The sequence below is a fragment of the Thalia democratica genome, chromosome 2, assembly GCF_965202585.1.
Source record: "Thalia democratica chromosome 2, ktThaDemo2.hap1.1, whole genome shotgun sequence".
Lineage (NCBI taxonomy): Eukaryota > Metazoa > Chordata > Thaliacea > Salpida > Salpidae > Thalia > Thalia democratica.
Genome location: NC_139166.1, coordinates 25,417,682 through 25,435,902, shown reverse-complemented (window position 1 = coordinate 25,435,902; position 18,221 = coordinate 25,417,682). Strand labels below are relative to the sequence as shown.

Below are 18,221 nucleotides of genomic sequence, written 5' to 3'. Positions count from 1 at the left end.
ATTTCTCTTTACTACAGTAAACTTTTCGTTAATGTATAGTTTTATTTGTTTCTTTTTTTTATATTTCATTTTTTATTACAGTCTAAAAACTGTCATTTATTACAAAGAAGATTAACAAATTAAGTTAAGTATTTAAAAATTAACTAAACTATATTCGTTAATAATTTTTAAACAATTTCAAAAACTTTTAAAATGCGCTAATGCCTACAACAATTAACTATTAGTTAGTATGTAATAATAAATTATAATACAAGATTTAACCAATTCAAAATTTTTAGTTGCTTATTTTTCTTATCTTTAATTTGTAAGGTAGTTTAAGTAAATATACTTTAACTAGATGTTTTTTTTTAATCATCAGATTAGTATTAGTTTATGATATTTATAACGTAGTACAAAAAGCAGCAATGAAAACTAGTTGAAATTTTAAGTAAAATTTAAAAACAAATACTCAAAATTAACTTTCGAATGTTCTTGTCAGTTTACAGGCAACTTAAATGTCTTTAAAAATAATCAGGTCAATATAACAACTTATTAGTAGTTCTTGTCTGTTAAGCACTTGTTGAGAAGATGAACGAAAAATATCAATGCATGCTCCACGACATAATAAAATAGTAGTAAAAATTAACAAAACTTATGATTTGCGAGCTTTCAACTATTAGATTGTGTATAAACAAAATATCAATCTTTAACTTAAACTTGTAATTTTTCACGAAGCAATTGTAACTAAATAGTAATTACAACTAAATCATAAAAAAATCTGTCAAAAATAGCTCAAATACTTTCAAAACATAATTTTTACAACGAAATTGATCTAGCTTAAGCCGATTGGAAAAATAATTAAGAAAATTTTCAGATTCGAAAGATCAATACAAACTAAACAAAAAACAATTTTAAACTAGTGAGATTAATTTTTAAAATTTAGCTACAAGTAGTTTTAGGTCTATGTAGCAGTGGAAATTATTTTATAAATTGCAAGTCTACATTTTCAATGGCAAACTTAGTACAAAAATATTACAACAAATTTAAATATCAATGAACCGGTAGCTCTACGAGAGGGCCTAAATGTACAATTCTAAAATAGTTACTTACGAATCAACGCACTGAAGCAGTTGCAGTCCGTTTAACTAACTAACAAACGCTCAATTTTCATCCACGGTGTCAAAAAAAACATCGAACAAAAAGCTTTTCAGTTTTTCTTGAAGCTCTTCGACGCGTACCACTTTTTCTTGTTTCTCCGCCGCTTGTACCACACGCCAAGCTCGTACACCTTGGGCGCGAACTCGATCAGCCACCTCGGATCTATCGGCATCACCTCGTGCATGTACTCCTTCGACGTCTCCACCAGGTCCTGGAACACCACCCACTCGGGCCGCTTGGCGAAGCACGCGCTGCCCGGGTGGATGTACACCTTGCGCTTGTCGGTGACCTTGCGGTAGCCGTCCACGTGCGTGTTCTTGGCGGCGTTGCGGAAGAAGCCGCTGCATATCGCCTGCTGGATCTTGCACTTGTTGTCGCCCGCGCTCACCACGTCCAGCCCCCGCCTCTCCATCACCCTCAGCAGCTGCTTTCTGACGTGGTGCGCCTGCATGATGTTGCGGTAGCTGACAAAGTTGGCGTCGCACCAGTACTTGCTCTTGCCGCTGGCGATGAACTCGTCGTAGGCGCGCAGGAAGGCGAAGTGGTCGCCCTGCGTGTCCTGGAACTTCTTCTTCGCCGCCTTCGCCTCCTCCTCCCTGAACTGCGGCCTGACGAAGATTTTGGCGCAGGAGAGCATGGAGACGATGGTGAGGATTTCCTCGGAGCAGCCGAGGTGGACGCTCATGATCAGCACCTTGCACAGCTTCGGCTTCAAAGGGATCTGGGACATCCTGTCGCCGATGCACGTCAGCACGCCGGAGTCGTCCAGCGCGTTCAAGTCCCAGATTTGCTTGAGCGCGCTCTCGAGAGAATGCTCGGGCGGTTTGTCGAGAAAGTCGAACTTGAACAAGTCGACGATCCCCATCGCCTTCAGCAAGATGACCATCGGCGTCAGGTCGGCTCTTTGAATTTCGGGTACCGTGTCTTCTCTTCTGCTATCATATTCGTTTTGAGAGTACAGCCTGAAGCATTTGCCCGGACCAGTTCTGCCCGCTCTTCCCTGCCTCTGTTTCGCCTGAGCTTTGGAAACTTTTCTTATTTTGAGCTTGTCGACACCTTTCCTGCAACTGAACTCCTTTTGCTTCACAAAGCCCTCGTCTATGACGTACTTGATTCCGTCGATTGTAAGCGAAGTCTCCGCAATGTTGGTTGACACCACAACTTTCCGAGAGCCGAGTGGAGTGGGCTCGAATATTACAGCTTGGTCGTCCGCGCTCAACGTTGAGTACAGACGCCTGATAATGAGATCTCCGTGCTGATCAATCATTCGATGGCTTAATCTTTCTCTTAAACGCTCGCAGCAGGATTCAATTTCTTCCTGGCCTGTGAGAAAAACGAGAATGTCACCGGGCCCTTCGTTAGTGTGAATGTCAAACACTTTTCTGATTGCTAGTTCAGTAAAATGCTCAATAGACTGGTTTTCGTCTATTTCAAACTCTGGGGCGTGTACAACTTCGACGGGAAAGCATCTGCCGGGTATTGAAAACACGGGAGCTTTGTTGAAATAAGAAGAAAACTTTCGCTTGTCAAGAGTGGCCGACGTGACTATGAGCTTGAACTTGGGTCTTTCTTTGCACACTCGCTTGAGCAAGGCTAAAACCACGTCCGTTTGAACGGTCCGCTCGTGAGCTTCGTCGACAATGACGGCAGAGTAGTCTTTCACCATCGGATCGTACAGCAAGTCTTTTAAAAGCACGCCGTCGGTCATGTACTTTATTCTGGTTTCTTCGGAGCTCCTGTCGTCGAACCTCACTGTGTACCCGACCTTGTCTCCCAAGTGCGTGTCCATTTCGGTCGCCACTCGTCTCGCCACCGACATGGCAGCAACTCTGCGGGGCTGAGTGCACGCGATCATGGAGTTGCTGCCGGCGAAACCAGCTTCGAACATGTACTGCGCGATCTGTGTTGTTTTGCCCGAGCCGGTTTCCCCGGGCACAATCAGAATTTGGTGGTCGTAAATCGCTTTGATCAGCTCGTATTTCAGCCGGTAAATTGGCAGACTTTTCTTCTGCTCTTTTACAGAGTCGTAATAGCTTGAGCTTGGAGTCTGAGGCAGCGAGTGAGTCGGCTTGCGTTTGTTTAACTCGACAAAAGGCACCTCGGGTTCTTCTTCATTATCGCTAAAAGTCAAGTCAATGACTTTGTTGAGAAAAAAGGGAGGCCTTTGAACCCGAACATTAATGTTAATTTTTCTTTGGTTTATGTGAATAGCGTCTACCTTGTCCGTCTCACTGACAATAAAGCAATCGGAATTCATTTGCAGCCCGGGATCCGCAGACTTTTTTAGTTCTTCTTCCGTGAGAGCGCGCTGTGACATACTCAGCATTCTTTCTTGTATGCTGGATGGTTTTTTATAGCTGCAGTGGGCTTCATCTGCGTTGTACCTGTCTGAACCATCGTTGTAAGCATCGTCAATGTAACTCGTATCCTCCTTCCTACTATCGGAGTGCTTTTTAAATCTCTTGCCATCTCTGCTGTAATCATCTCTATGTTTTGAACGGGAGTCTCTACTTTCACGATCTTTTGTTGATTTTGAATCTCTATAGTCATTTTTATGGTATCTGTTGGAACTTTCATGAGTGTGAAAATTATTACTTTTGTAACTTTCTCTGTCTTCAACTTTTTTGTCGTCTTCATAATATTGCGATCCAGAACTGTGTCTTTTACGCTTGTTTTGGTGGGGATCTTTGTATTTATCACGGTTTTTATTAACTGAAAATGCGGTTGTGTCAACCACCTTTGACGCCACACGCGGGTGACTTTCAGCTTCATCCTCCGATGATACAGTTTTCCATTCACCAATATCAACTATTGAGTTTTTTGATTTTTTTCTGCTTTTTTCAACGTATCTAGAATCTGCGCTCTTGTTACACGGACTGTCGTACCTAGGCTTTAAATGAGTCCTCAGGTCGCTATCGCCTGACACGTTTCCTGAGACTTCTACATACTCGGAAACACCAACGTTCTTACCGCTGCGTTCATTTTTTACAGCATGCGTTTTTGTTGAACTTTTATTTCGGTAGTGTTTCAACAAGCAGTCCAGGTCGGGCTCATCATCGGAAACTGCCGCCCACTGTCCCACCTGGTGTTCGTTGTCGTCCGGAACCTTGCTGCTGTCCTGATAATCTTCCACCACCTCGCGCACCGTGCTCCACTCGCTCAGGTGGCTGAACGGATCGTCATTCATTTTAGAACTTTAAATATCTGTTGGGTAAAAGGAGTGCATGAGCTTAATGTCTGAAAGTCTTAAAAATTGTAATTATGAAACAAAAATACAAAACTATTTTCATAAATTTATTAATACAACTATTTGTTATATCCAAAAAATATTGCTTAATTTAAAGATCTTATTTAAATAATAATAAAATGTTACTATTTTATCAATATTTGACAAGGTCGGAATTTTTTTCTACCGAAACGTGGTAATAATTACAATATTTAATTTGCACTTTTATTGTATATAAAGTTATTGAGGAACAAAAGGTTAAAACATTAAAAAATAAAACTATGCTAACTACACGAAACCCTTAAAGCTTTCAAACACTACATCAATAGTTGGAAAGCCTTTAGAAGTACTGGTTTATTTTTGAAATCTTTTTTTTTTATTTGAACAGCAGAATAATTTAAATATTTCTTATAACTGTTATTTTAGAATAATTGCTTAATCAACATTAAATTGGCATTCACAACTTAATTTAGTAAAAAAATTATTATATTATGGTTGCTTTGCAAAATTTTATTCAACATTTTTTAGTTTTTGATTGCACTTTTCCAACACTTTAAGATTTAATGTCACAAGGCTTCCAGAATATGCATTCAATCTTATATGAATTTATTTAGCTTTCACATGTTTGTTAAACTTAATTAGCTTTTATCATAAATAATCAGCTCAAATAGTTTTTTATAGAAGCTGCAACAAAAAGTTTCCTAAGCTGTTTATTAAAATTGATTACTACAGGTAAGTCAACTAGTTAATCATAGGTTATTTTAAAAGTGCTAGATGTTTGTATGAAGTCAGCAGGTTAGTTTTTTTGAATAAGAGATATATATTTATTTGTTTTAACTAAAAAATATTGCTCAATTTACTGTAAAGTAAAGAGCTTATTTAATTAATAATAAATGTGCAAATGGTAATATATAGAATAGTTTATTTGCACTTTTATTATTATTTAAATAAGAGAGAAATCTTTCTATGTGTTTTCTAATTTAAAAAGTAATTTTAAAGTATCCTTAAATTTTAAACTTCAATGTACTCATCAAACAAGCAAATTGTTTTTTATTAGGTGAAATATTTAGAGTTAAGCACTTTTTTACAATAAACTTAAATGCTTATTTATAAGGCTGTAAAGCTATTTAAAAAAAAATTCTTCTTAGTACAAATACATCCTAGTTTTACTTAAACCCTCTTTTTTTGGGTTTATAAAAAATCTTTAATTTAGAATTGCTAATTAAATTGTCGCCTGTTAAAAATAATGTGTAAAGTAATTAAAAAAAAATAATTTTTACCAAGTTTAATATAGTAGAGCACTGGCTTAACAAAATTATGAAGCTTTGTTTCACCAGCCCTCTAAAATGAGCTACTTGGTGCTGCAGGCACACTTTGATTTAGTAAGCAATTTTCTTAACTCTCATCTTTATAATGTTATTATTTCCTTGGAATTGCTCTCATTATTACTGTGATGTCTGCATTGATGCTATAGATACTTATAGGGTTAATTATCACATATACCTACCCAAGCCCTTTTGTATCCCTGGTAAACAAGTATGTAAAAATTTTAATCCTATGAATACTTCAACCCCTGCAGGTCACATTTGTGGCTGACCAGTTGGAAAAAAAAAACTGACTCTGCTGTGGTGATTTTCTATGAGCCATTGGTAGACCCTGAAAACCTCTCTCTTGACAAAACCTTTTCATTACAGACTTATATGCAGAAACTTTTGTAATCTCTGACTGCAGTAACAATACACGGTGTCTTGTATTTTTGATTGTACAGTTTATATTTATTGGGATAGCGTCTTTATAATTTAGGTTTTGGACTGTCCAATGAAGAACCTGATCTTTTTGATTTATATGTGATATCAAGAACAAATTGGAAAGTTATAGTATTTAAACTATGTTTAATTTGGAGTTGTCTCACAGGCTTAAACTTCTGTCAAAAATGTGTTTAAATTATAAATAATATTGCAAAACAGATTATGGTGTCTCTAAAGAAAATTGTGTATTATATGTTTTGATTTTTTGAAAACTAATAAAAAGATCTCAACTTCTAGAGGAGAAATTTAATTTATTAAATTTTTTCAAGATATTTTAAAGTCTGCTTAATGTTAAATTATGTAAGCAAAAATTTCCTATACCCAACTAGACTTACAAATCATTATATCAAGTAATTTTAAAGTAATTGGTTTCTCAAATTTTTTAGAATGTGTAGTTTTATTTTAATTTTTTATTGCTGGTTTATTTTAGTTTTATCTTAATTTAACAAGCTTTATTAGTACAGCAAAGTTCTTTAGTATTTGCATTTAGTTAATTTTTACACTTGATCATTACGTCATTTTATGTTTTTACAATTTTAAACTACAGTATAGTTTTTTTTCAATTTCAATTCAGTTTAATTTAGTAAGATACAATTTTTGACAAGATATACTTCGAAAGTATTGAAACAAATTATAAAAAAATTAAATGTGTTTTGTTATATTTTTTAAATAAGTTATCCACCGGAAAAAAGTTGTTCAAATATTACTTTATTATATTACAGCTTCTTTAACCATGATATTAAAATACTCATAAGTGAGGCGAAAATTACTTTCGTTAAGTTTATTTGTGTTAAGCAAATTGTTTTATTTTTAATTGTAGTCAGTAAACAAGGATATTAAAATTAAGACAGTGAATCAAAAAGAGCTGATCATCATCTACTTCTGCACTCTTTTAAACATTTTTTTCATTTAAGTGAATAAAAAACTAGCAAAACATTTTGATTTGAAGTTAATAAAAAAAATGTATGTAAGAATATATTAGTATTTTGATTAATTTTTGTCTACAACTTATTTTTTAATATACTAGTAGAATTTTATGAACTAAAAACTATCAATAAGAAATCTCTGTTGTACTTTAAAATGTAAGGCTAGAAATCATTTTTTTTAACAACATTCCAAAAATCCTACTATAGGTAGAGCTTAATTAAACATAACTTATAACTATTTAAAAGTTAATAAATTAAAACACACCAAGTATTTAACTTCTATTTTAATGTTGTTTAGTACAATGAGATAAAAAGATCAATTTATGTAGTAGTATTATACGGGTAGGTATCAAATATGTTTGCGCGTGTTGAAAACTTTTTTATTTTATTAGTTTTTATAATTTTTATTATTATTATCACTGTTACCCTAGCCATTGGTTAGTAATTTTTACTTCTTTTTAATGTTTTTTTTTTATAGAAATTATTTTTTTTACTATCACTGTTACCCCTAACTTTTATCTTTGGTAAGTAATTTTTTATTACTAATTATTTTTTTAGAGTTTTTTTTTATTTTTTTTACTCTCTTGCAAAAAAATCCTTTGTGCGAAAACGTCTTTGTGCATACTTGACCCGTCCCCGTCTTATACAGTAGTATCTACAAAAATACCTTTAGTGGAAATTACAGCTTTTAATTAATATATTCTCATTTTAAAACTATGTAAAAATTAACTATTTTTTAAACAGCCATTAAATTCTTTCAAAGACTTAAGTAGTAAAACAGAATTCAAGTATACAAACAATTTTACAATGTTGAATCTACCAATTTGTTGATTTCAAAAGCAATACCCTTAGTTATGATACAAATAATAAAGTGAATTCCAGTTCTAAGAAAAGTTAATATTGCTTTAAAAAATTTCTGGTGTCTCTTTCAACACGATCATCATAAACAGTTTAAAGTAAATAAATAAAAGTTTATATTAAAGTTCAAAGTTAGGAACATTTTATTTATAAGAAGAAAAAAAACTAAACACTAAATTCATATTAAAACATTTTATACAAATAGGTAAATATTTTTACATAACAGGTAATGATGCTTTGTTCAACTTAACCATTCTAAGCATTCCATAAATATGTTTGAATAAAATAAAGCAGTAGTAATAATTAACCTGAATGATACTTCAGAGTACTTTTTTTTATATAGATTTGGTTGAAATTTAACAAAATTAAAAATTATAGTATAACCTAAATTTAATAAAAACAAAATTAACATTATCTATAAACCTTGAAAAAAAAATCTAATTTGTAGTTTGAGTCTTTGATAAATTTAAGTACAAGAAAACACTTCATGGTCATTATTGTTTATTTGCTTTAGACTTGTAATTGTTACTTAATGCTGTTTTAGTTTTGAGCTATTATTATTATTATTTCGTTATTATAGCCAAATTAATAATAGTTTGGTTAGTTTAAGTTTTTAAAATTTTAACTAATATTTTTCTTATTTATTTTATACTACTATTATTTGATATATGACTTAAGTATTATTATGTAATTATCTAACTTTTATAACTGTATAATCATGTCAAAATAAAACTGAACAGAAATTGTGATTAGTATGCAATTTTTCAGGATAACAAATCAGACATTAACACTACTTACTATTTTACAGTAAAAACCGCACAATATTCTAAACATAGTATATAACAAACTATAAAATATCTTAAAACTTTATTTATTAGGAACTATAATTAAGAGTCAATCAGTAACAAAATATCATGTTATTTTAAATAAAGATACCTCAAAGCTTTATGCCTTAACTAAGTTTGAACTTAACCTATTTTTATAAAATGAAAAAAATCAATAAGTATTAAATTTTACTAATAAGTTTAATATTTTGTAAAAAAATATTTTTTATTGCTTTAAAAAAATTAATACTTAATGATAGTTAACGATTTTTTAATATTATGTCAGAAAAACATACTATAACTAACTGCTTTAAAATATTGCTCCAATTAACAGTATTGTATATATAATTTTTGGGATCGTGTCAAAATTGCACGAAGACAAAAGTGCACAAGATTTTCAGATTAAAAAGAGCACAATATGTGATCAAAAATGCTTAAGCTAGGGTTAAAACTTAAAAAAAATATCTGTAGTTTCGTTTGCAAAATTAACTTAATTGGATTGTATTTGCAATGTTGCTAGAAAAATTTTTCTTTGTCAAGTGCGATAAATTTTACCTACTTAATAAAATTTAGGTTTTTAAATATGCACAGTGAGCTTAAAATATGGTCAATCACTAATGGACTTTTTTTTGTGACTATAATCTTAAACCAATTGTTAAACGTTGTTGGATAGAACAAAACTTTTTGCTTTCAAAACTGGTTTTGTTTCTTTTCTAGATAAAACTTTTCAATAGTTATCTTAGTTAAACTCCAACCAATTTTTACTTTTTGTATTTTTTACAGCAAAAAAGTTACTCAAAACTCTTTTAAACTTTTGCCAAAAATTGGCATGCACAAAGCAACACAAAAATATTTGAAATAATTATTCATAAATCTTATTTTTATCATTTTTTTGGACATAGTATAGCGTATTTTGAAAACTAAGAAAACTTGTTTTTAAACAAAAACTTTGAGCTTTTTAATTATAAAAATGATTCTAAAAAAAAGTAAATAGGCTCGAAAATACTGCTTACAAATATCTTGGGTCATAAATTTGAAAACTCCTGATTTTTTTTTATCTTTTCTTTTATGTGCGCTTTAGCCTAAAACAAATAAGGCTTCCTAAAGACATTTAGAGTTTTTTTTAATCCTCATTATTTTCAAAAAATTACCAAAAAAAATACCCTTAAATTTAAAAAAAAGAGGAATTTAAAGACCAAAATAATACTTAAATATTTTGAGTTTTTAAATAATTTTTGTAGTTTGTATATGGAACTATAAAATATCAGGTAAAAAAAACTAAAAGGAGTAGATATATATGCATATATAAATAATTTAAGTATTTTTGTGTAGCTTTTGCATTTAAGTTATTGTGACATAAAATTAAGAAGAACTTTGTATGATATTTGAACACAAGTAGGCCGCATTTAAACTTACATTACTTCTAAAATACTTAAAGCAGAAAAGAAACAAACCCAGTTTTGAAATTAAGAACCCTAGTTCTTTTTGTCAATGTTCAACAAAAAACTTTAATTTTTTAGTCATCAAAAAAGTGAACCGCTGATTGCCAGATATTTAATAGCAGGGTTTGTGAACTTCATGATTATTTGCTGCTTCCTGATGTACATATGATTTCTTTCACAAACCTTTTAGTGGATTTTTTAGCAGCTTGATTAGATACAAGGCCAACATTTTAAATGGTAATAACCTTGTTTACTTCAAAAACAACTATAAAGTAACAGCTAAACCTTTAAAAAATTAAAAAACAAGTAAACGTAATAAAACTTTTTATATCAAATAGTACAAGTTTAACACAAATAATGCTTTAGCTAGCTATAATGTTTATAGAATTTAAAATTAACCTTTTTTATTACAAGTGATTGCAAGTACGTAATCTATTTTGTGAGTATTTATAGTATTTGTTAAAACTGGACTTTTTTATATGTATTAAAAATTTTATTAGATAAGCTGTAGGAGGTTTCTTCCAAAAATTTATCCAAATGTACAGTTGTAACTTTTAAATAGCATAAATGGCCTAAAATCAGTCTGGGTTTAATAGTAAATCACGAAAAAACCAAACTATCGTTTAAAACGTCATATATATTTTTTTTAACATGACAATTCTATAAACAAACAAAACAAGAAATTAAATTACTTTAATTATAAAATGAAACATAAAATTTACCTCAAAGAACTTTAATCAACTCTTAAAGTTAAATCTTGCTATCTTGAGTTTTATACAATTTTCAAGCTAGCTGGTATAGTGGTCATACTTCTATTTTTTTAGCTAGCTTCTATCATTGGATAAAAGTTCAAAAAATACTAAAACCCAAAAGGATTAAGAAATGGTGAACCACGCTAAATATATTTTTAACTTTGTTTACTAAAAAAATACTTAAGTAGTTTATATAATTTGCATATAAGTCTGTGTTTGCTCTAAATGTTTTAAGTGATGTTTAGAGTGATGAACAAAAAAAAAATTTTTTTGAAAATTAAAAGTAAATATAATCTAAATTTACTTTTGCATCAAATGAAGTTGTGTGACTTTTCCAGAAAGCATTAAGGATTATAAAATTAGTTTATAAAATGGTTATTTTAAAATCTGAAAAAGGCAACTTGTTAAATAATTAAACTTATCTAATCTAAAAACATAAAATTAAACATAACATTCAACATAATAAGTTTTCTCATAGCTCGTAAAAACAATGATCCACAAAACTTACTCTACTTTGTTTGTAGTAGTAATTCACAATTTAGTCATGCTTAAAATAAGTTAATGAAGTTGAAAAAAAATTACTATTCTTTAAACTTAATAATTAAATCTAGTGGCTATATTAAAATTTAATTTAATTAATAAAATGATAGTTATAATATTTTTGTTTATCAAATAAACATTAAATCACATAAAATAGAGGTGCTAATACAATTGGAACTGTTGCTATCAAGCATATTTTTATGTCAGTATTAAATAGTAGAGCTTAACCTATAATACCAATAATCAAACATTAAAATAAAAAATATACTTTTTAATCAATTTAAATTGTTTTTTAACAGTAATTGAGTAAAATTGTGCTCCAGAATGTTAAAACTTATTTGCAAAATAATAAAACTAATAAAAAAAGTATTTCTTTTTTGCAAGTCAAGTAAAATGTATGAAAATAATTTAATTTACCAGACAATCAACTTAAACTTAACAAAAAAAAAAAAGTATTGTAATAGTTTTTCTTTTAACTTAAAAGTTATATTAAATCAAGTTGAAAAGTTTTATGAAAACAGTATACACGAATGTAAGCTTTTAGATAAATAAGTATATATGGTTTTATAAAACTGATTTTTATGTATACATTTTTACCAGTGACTTTATAAAATAAAAACTTCTTTGATTCTAGTTCAAGTTTCGAGCATTAAACATAGGCTGAGTATATACAATTTTGTAATTTCTAAAAGATAACTATGTACTTAAAAAAGCAAACAGAAGTTCAAACGTATTATTTAAAACAGCTAGTTATTACTCTATTCTAAAGCACTAAAAACTATTCTATATAAAAAAATCTTAAATATAAAATATGCAGTGTTATATCAGAAGATTTTAATTACTAACAAAATTGACCCTAAGGTAAATAATTAAACTAACAACAATAGATAAAATTAAAAATAAATTAAATATGAAGAAACAAGTAGTTTAAGTATTTAAGTCAACTTAAGATCAAAAATCTATAACAAAAAAAAATTAAGTCAATTATGTTTATATAAAAGCTGTACAACTTTTAGATCAAAACTTAATATAACACAAGTAGTTAAATGCTTAGCACAGAAGCTTTTGCTTTCTAAAATCATAATCATTAAAAATTGAGTAGTAATTATTGATCTAAAAATTAAAGTTTTAAATCTTTTTCAGTCAGAAAGCGGATTCCTTTTGGGAGCTTAAGCGTTTTGCTAGAAGCTGATTTGACACAGTGGGTGGCAAACTCCAGCTCATGGTCTTGAAGCAGCTCACCATTGCAAGAAACAATAAACCTCTTCCAGCTTTTAGACTGCAGCACATCTTGTGGAACAAAAACTTTAGCTCCAGCTAACTTATCATTCAGGAAAGAAAAGTCCGAGCTGCTGTACTTTTTTGTTTTCTTAGGTGAAAGTCCCAATATTGCTGACACATCAGTTTCTTCTTTAGATTTTTCGTACAGCTTCCTCAACTCTTCTAAATTTGTTGCCGTCTCCCAGTTCTTGTCGTCACGCACTCGGGTCACCCTTGGAAAGCGAATAGAGATTCCATCTGCAGTATGAATTTCAGACTTTGTGTACTCGGCTCCTGTAATCTCCCAAACTGGAGCTTGTTTTGGATCCTCAACAACAAAATCTGGGGTGTGCTGCTTGTTCAGTCTTAGCCATCTTGGCTTTTCGGAATACTTTTTACTTATTTTTCTGACTTTCAGTGTCTTGTTTATTTCCTCAAGAGCACTGTCATCATGCCCATTGCCAACTTTTGTCACTGTATGCCAGCAGTCCAAGTTTTTGTTGTAACAACCCATTAAGAAAACTGACATCATTCCCCCTTTATTGCCAGTTCCAAAATAAGCACCCAACACAACTAAGTCTGCAGAGTCAGCCATTTGTCCTTGCAACAAGTAGTCCTTTTTGACCTTCAACCAATGACGCTTTCCAGGTTCATAGATTCCATTTATATCTTTTAAAACTAAACCTTCAAGTCCCTTTTGAATAACTTCAGCTATCATTGACTTCAAGTCATCTGCTTTAGTTACAAATTTCATTTCAGATAACATTATATGATTGGGGATTTCAACCATATTCTTTGCTAAAATTTTTCTTCTTTCGTTCATTGACTTGGACATAAGATTTTCTCCATTAAAGTGTAAAATATCAAAAACAAATAAGCATACATTTGCATTTTTAAACTGGGATCTTTTATGTACACCAAGGGTTCCAAAGGGAAGTGGAACACCTGTTTTTGGGTCTATAAGTAAAACTTCACTGTCTAAAATAGCACTGTCTCCATGTGGAAATGCTTTAGGCATTAACTTTTCAAAGCATTCAATTTTATCTTTTTTCACTGGTTTCAAACTGCGGCTGTAAAAGTTAAACGAATTACCTTTCTTGTGAAGTTGAACTCTTTCACCATCATACTTTATTTCAGAATACATACCATTTTTACACTTTTTCATTGCTTGTTCAACAGACTTACATGGCTCAGCTAACATTGGAGCAACAGGAGTCATGAGTGTTGCTACAACTTCAAACTTTTTCCCAGTAATTTTACTATTTGTTATTCTTTTTAATACATCATCTAAGTCCTTTGAAGCTTTAAATGCTTCGTATGCATCAGAATGAAAAGCATCTAAGACATGTTTAGGACCTGCTTGTATTCTGAGGTCACTTTTTATTAATCTTATTATAGTTTGCAAATCATTCACAGTACATCTCTTGGCAATCTTTCGAATTATTTTTGTTTGGTCTTCTTCTCTTGTCAGCTTACTGAGAGCATCTAGCCAGGAGTCAACTTGCTGAATTGTAATGAGACTTTTTGCTTGAGGTGAACACTTGATACTTTCAGCAAAATATTTAGCTACTGTTTCAGAAACATCACCTTGTTCAAGATCAGTCATCATTTCATCAAGATCTGACAAAAAGACTTGACTAAATATTTTCACCAGTTGACGATTTTGCAAGTTGTATACTCTTTTAATAGATCCAGGGATTAACAACTTGACCATAGTATTAACATTTCCATCATACCCATTTTTAGAGGAGCCTTTGGTAAAAAAATCTTTAAATATTTGAGTCTTAGCATTGTAGCTACTCTCATTTGCTACTTTACCACACAAACGCCGGAACTCTCTAAACTTATCATCTCTAGAAACCGAAACTTCACTTTCAGTCAAAAGCTTTTCTTTTGTTGGTTTAACTTCTTTTTTAATTGGTTTTTGTGGTGTTTCAACTTTAGCTACCTTTTTAGGCTTAACAGGAGTTGTTGGTTCAGACTTTCTTTTTGCACTTGCAGCTTTTTTTGCACCTCCATTTGCACTCTTGCCTTTTTTTGAGTTTAACATTTCATTTAAAAGCTGACTAATAGTAGCCTTATCTTCATCTGATATATCAGAAAAACCTTCAATTTCAGAGACATGTTCTGGTTTTTTGGTAGTAGCCCTCATTTTACTAAAAACTTCAAACATACACTTAACATGATGGTACATTTTCATTTCACCTTCTCCATCATTAAAAAAGTTTGGAGTACATTTTGCCATTCTTATACTTCCCTTTTCAATAGGTTGCTTGCATTTTTTGCAGTTAGCTTTTCTCTTTGCATATTCAACTATATAACGTGTACTCATTATATTCTGTAAAATAATGCATAGTTTTTTTTAAAACTATTATTAATAATTAGGATATAGAAATAGCACTAAATTTTTAAGTATAGATTTTATAAAAGATTATCTCATAAACAAATGGAATTATTATACTAATTTCATAAAACTACACAACAATTTTTCTAAAACAAAATGAAAGACAAGTGACTTTTATAAGTTTTAATGTTTTTTAAGATTATATTTTGTTTATACCAATACATTACTTTGTGTAATTTAACTGCATATATTTTTTTGCTAATTTACGAATTACTTCAAGTAATACAGATTGTTTTGTAATGTTATGAAGTTTTTCATTAAAATAAAACTGGTCCTTCTAATTTAAAAGTGTATTGCATACACATATTTGTCACTCTTTGAGGCAAATAAAAAACAGTGACCAAAAACTAGAGATTGTAATGTAATTATTAAATGTAAAAAATTATTAAAGGCAAAAATTGAATAAATTCACTTTTAATTAAGCTTAAAAACTTAAAAATTTCTAATAATAATATAAGAGTTTAATTTATGAAAAATCAACACTTGAGTAATAAAGTTTTTTTTCAAGTCATAAAAGCTAGCCTGGGATTTATAAAAAAATTATTATTAATCTAAGTTTATAAACATTTAATAAGCCTTAAAAAATTAAAAAAAAGTTTAAATTAGCCTAAACTTTTCTGAAGTTTCAAATAATCAAGATCTAGCAGTAATATATGTAAACTATTTCTAATGTAGAAGTAGCTTTAATTTAGAAAATATAACAGTTAAAACTTTTGAGATATAGCTAGTTTGATATTTTTCTGGTATCAATTTATAATAATGGAAAAGTACAAATTTGCCTAGTGTATATAAATTTACAAAGCTATGAATATTAATTTAATTTAAAAGTGTTTTGTAAAAATTGAACATACTTTAAACATGATTTATTAGCATTAAAAATTTCAAGTCATCTAAAGAACAGAGTGATCACAATTCTACTGAAAATTTATCCAAGGATTTCAAAATAGTTTAAAGGTTTTTAGAATTAAATTTACTTTTAATTTGTCTAAATTGATAAAGATAATATATTAGGGCCTCCAGAGTCTAAACCAGGGTTTCCCAAAGTGGGCGATATCGCCCCCCTGGGGGCGATTTTAGTAAGTCGGGGGGCGATAATTAGTAAGGGGGCGAAAGGGTGGGCGAAAACTAGTAAGGGGGCGAAAAGGGGGCGATTTTAAAATTTTGGGCTGTCATAAAATTTTTACTTTTTTTCTTGCTATGTTACTAGTTTTAGCTTGCTATCAAATATTTGACCCTGAGATAAAACTTAAACAAAAAAGTTTATTTTTTTTTATGTAAAATATATAGAAAAAAAATCAAGTACTTATGACTCCTACTTTCAAGTAAATTACATATTTTCATTTATATGTTTTCTTATTTAACAATTACATAGATCATAGACAATCGGAATTCCTCTCACCACTTTATAACCTGACATATATGTTATTTGGGATTATAAATGGTTTGTAAAAATCTATGTTATCTATTATCAACTATCACCTCATGATATTTTCAATTGTTTTTTGAAAAGTCACTAAGTTAGACTGAGAAATAAAACTATACAGGGTTACCAATTTACCTAGAAACCTGGAAAAACCTGGAATTTGACAATTTAGGCAAAAAAAACCGTAAAAAATCTGGAATTATTATTAATTTCAAGATATTATATAGTAAAATTCTGATTTGACACAAAAAGCTATTATATAGATAAAAATATGGATCCCTTTGAGGCAGATCTTTTTGAAGTAAACGACTTACAGGAAACCTTCACAGACTTACAAACTAACCTTGAACTTAAAGTAAATTTTTCTAAAGAACGATATGAAAGCCTTTGAAATAAACAAAAAATAAGGCAAAAGTATCCAATCATTTGAGAGGAATTTAGATTGTTGTTTATAGTTTTTCCTTCTAGCTATGTTGTTGAAAAAACTTTCAGTTCATTATCAACATCTTAAGCAAAAGATCTAATCTAGATATTTGTAAAGGAGGCTTTATTTTACTGATTAAGAACTAGATTAAAAAAAACTTGCATGCAGTCATGAAGCTCATCCTTTACATTATATTAGACTTAAGTAGCAGACATTATTTTATGAAAGTTTATTTATTTTATTTGATCTTTTAAAATACTTCTTATTTAACCTGGTTTGTAATGTATTTTAAAAGTCTTTTTATAATAAAAAAATTATCAAATTAAGTATTCTACAACAGGTTTGAATAATGCCTAATAAATGTTAATTACGGTAGACTTCCTCTTGAGTTCGCACTTTTTACCCAAAAAAAAATTGCAAATTTATATTTTCTTAAATTTAATTTAAATAAAGTCTTTTACTAACTAAGTATTGATAAAACAAAAAATACATAATATTTGATATCTTATATAGATTTATTTTTTTTAATGAATGTTCTTTTTAGGTTTTAGTTGATTTCATGTTTATTCATAAAGCTTTTGCATATAACATATTTAATTTTATCATTTCGTAAATAAAAATGTTAATAATTTTTGAGTTTGCACTTTTTTATTTTGTTCAAAGTTCAATTTCAAGCGGAAGTCTACTGTATTTATTAAACGGCATATGTTTTAAATCTGTTAATAGTTTTATTTTGACCTTGTTAATTTTGTAGTTTATATTTGTCGTTTTATATTACACTAAAAGGTTTTATAGCGTAGTGATAAAAGTATTTGTTTGAAAGAAATTTATTTGACATATTTTTGTAATCACTTGTTTAATCTGTACAAATAAAAAAATCTTCATAATCATTAAATTTTTATTTCAAATTTTTTTTTTTAGTTTAAAAGAGTATAGATTTGAAGTATCTATTTGAAATGACTTCAAATTTTTCATTTAAAAGATTCTTAAACTCAATTTTATTTTCTAACTTGATTTATTATTGTTAAAAAATCAATATATTAAGGAATTTTAAACTGTTAATAAAACTGTTTTTTGTTTTATCTTAATTTTTAATATATTAACAATTAGAATGTGTTGTTTATTTTAATAGTTCAACACTAGCTTTTGGTTTTTCACTACTTCTGGTAAATTATTATAGGCTAATAACTAACGGCT

General features: G+C 29.7%; 1 protein-coding gene and 1 pseudogene across 2 annotated transcripts; both read right to left on the bottom strand.

The window, feature by feature from the left end:
* Window positions 1–413: 413 nt before the first annotated feature.
* Window positions 414–11,348, bottom strand: LOC145849824 (ATP-dependent RNA helicase DHX15 homolog pseudogene; annotated as a pseudogene). The gene is made up of 2 exons (XR_014372371.1): window positions 11,278–11,348; window positions 414–4,341 (listed from the first exon to the last, which is right to left on the bottom strand). The product of XR_014372371.1 is annotated as an ATP-dependent RNA helicase DHX15 homolog pseudogene (transcript).
* Window positions 11,349–12,529: 1,181 nt separating this feature from the next.
* LOC145849785 (DNA ligase 3-like) lies at window positions 12,530–15,095 on the bottom strand. Its single transcript, XM_082954838.1, has one exon. It carries the CDS (start codon window positions 15,016–15,018, stop codon window positions 12,634–12,636), a length of 2,385 nt encoding a protein of 794 aa, XP_082810964.1. The 5' UTR covers window positions 15,019–15,095; the 3' UTR covers window positions 12,530–12,633.
* Window positions 15,096–18,221: the final 3,126 nt, after the last annotated feature.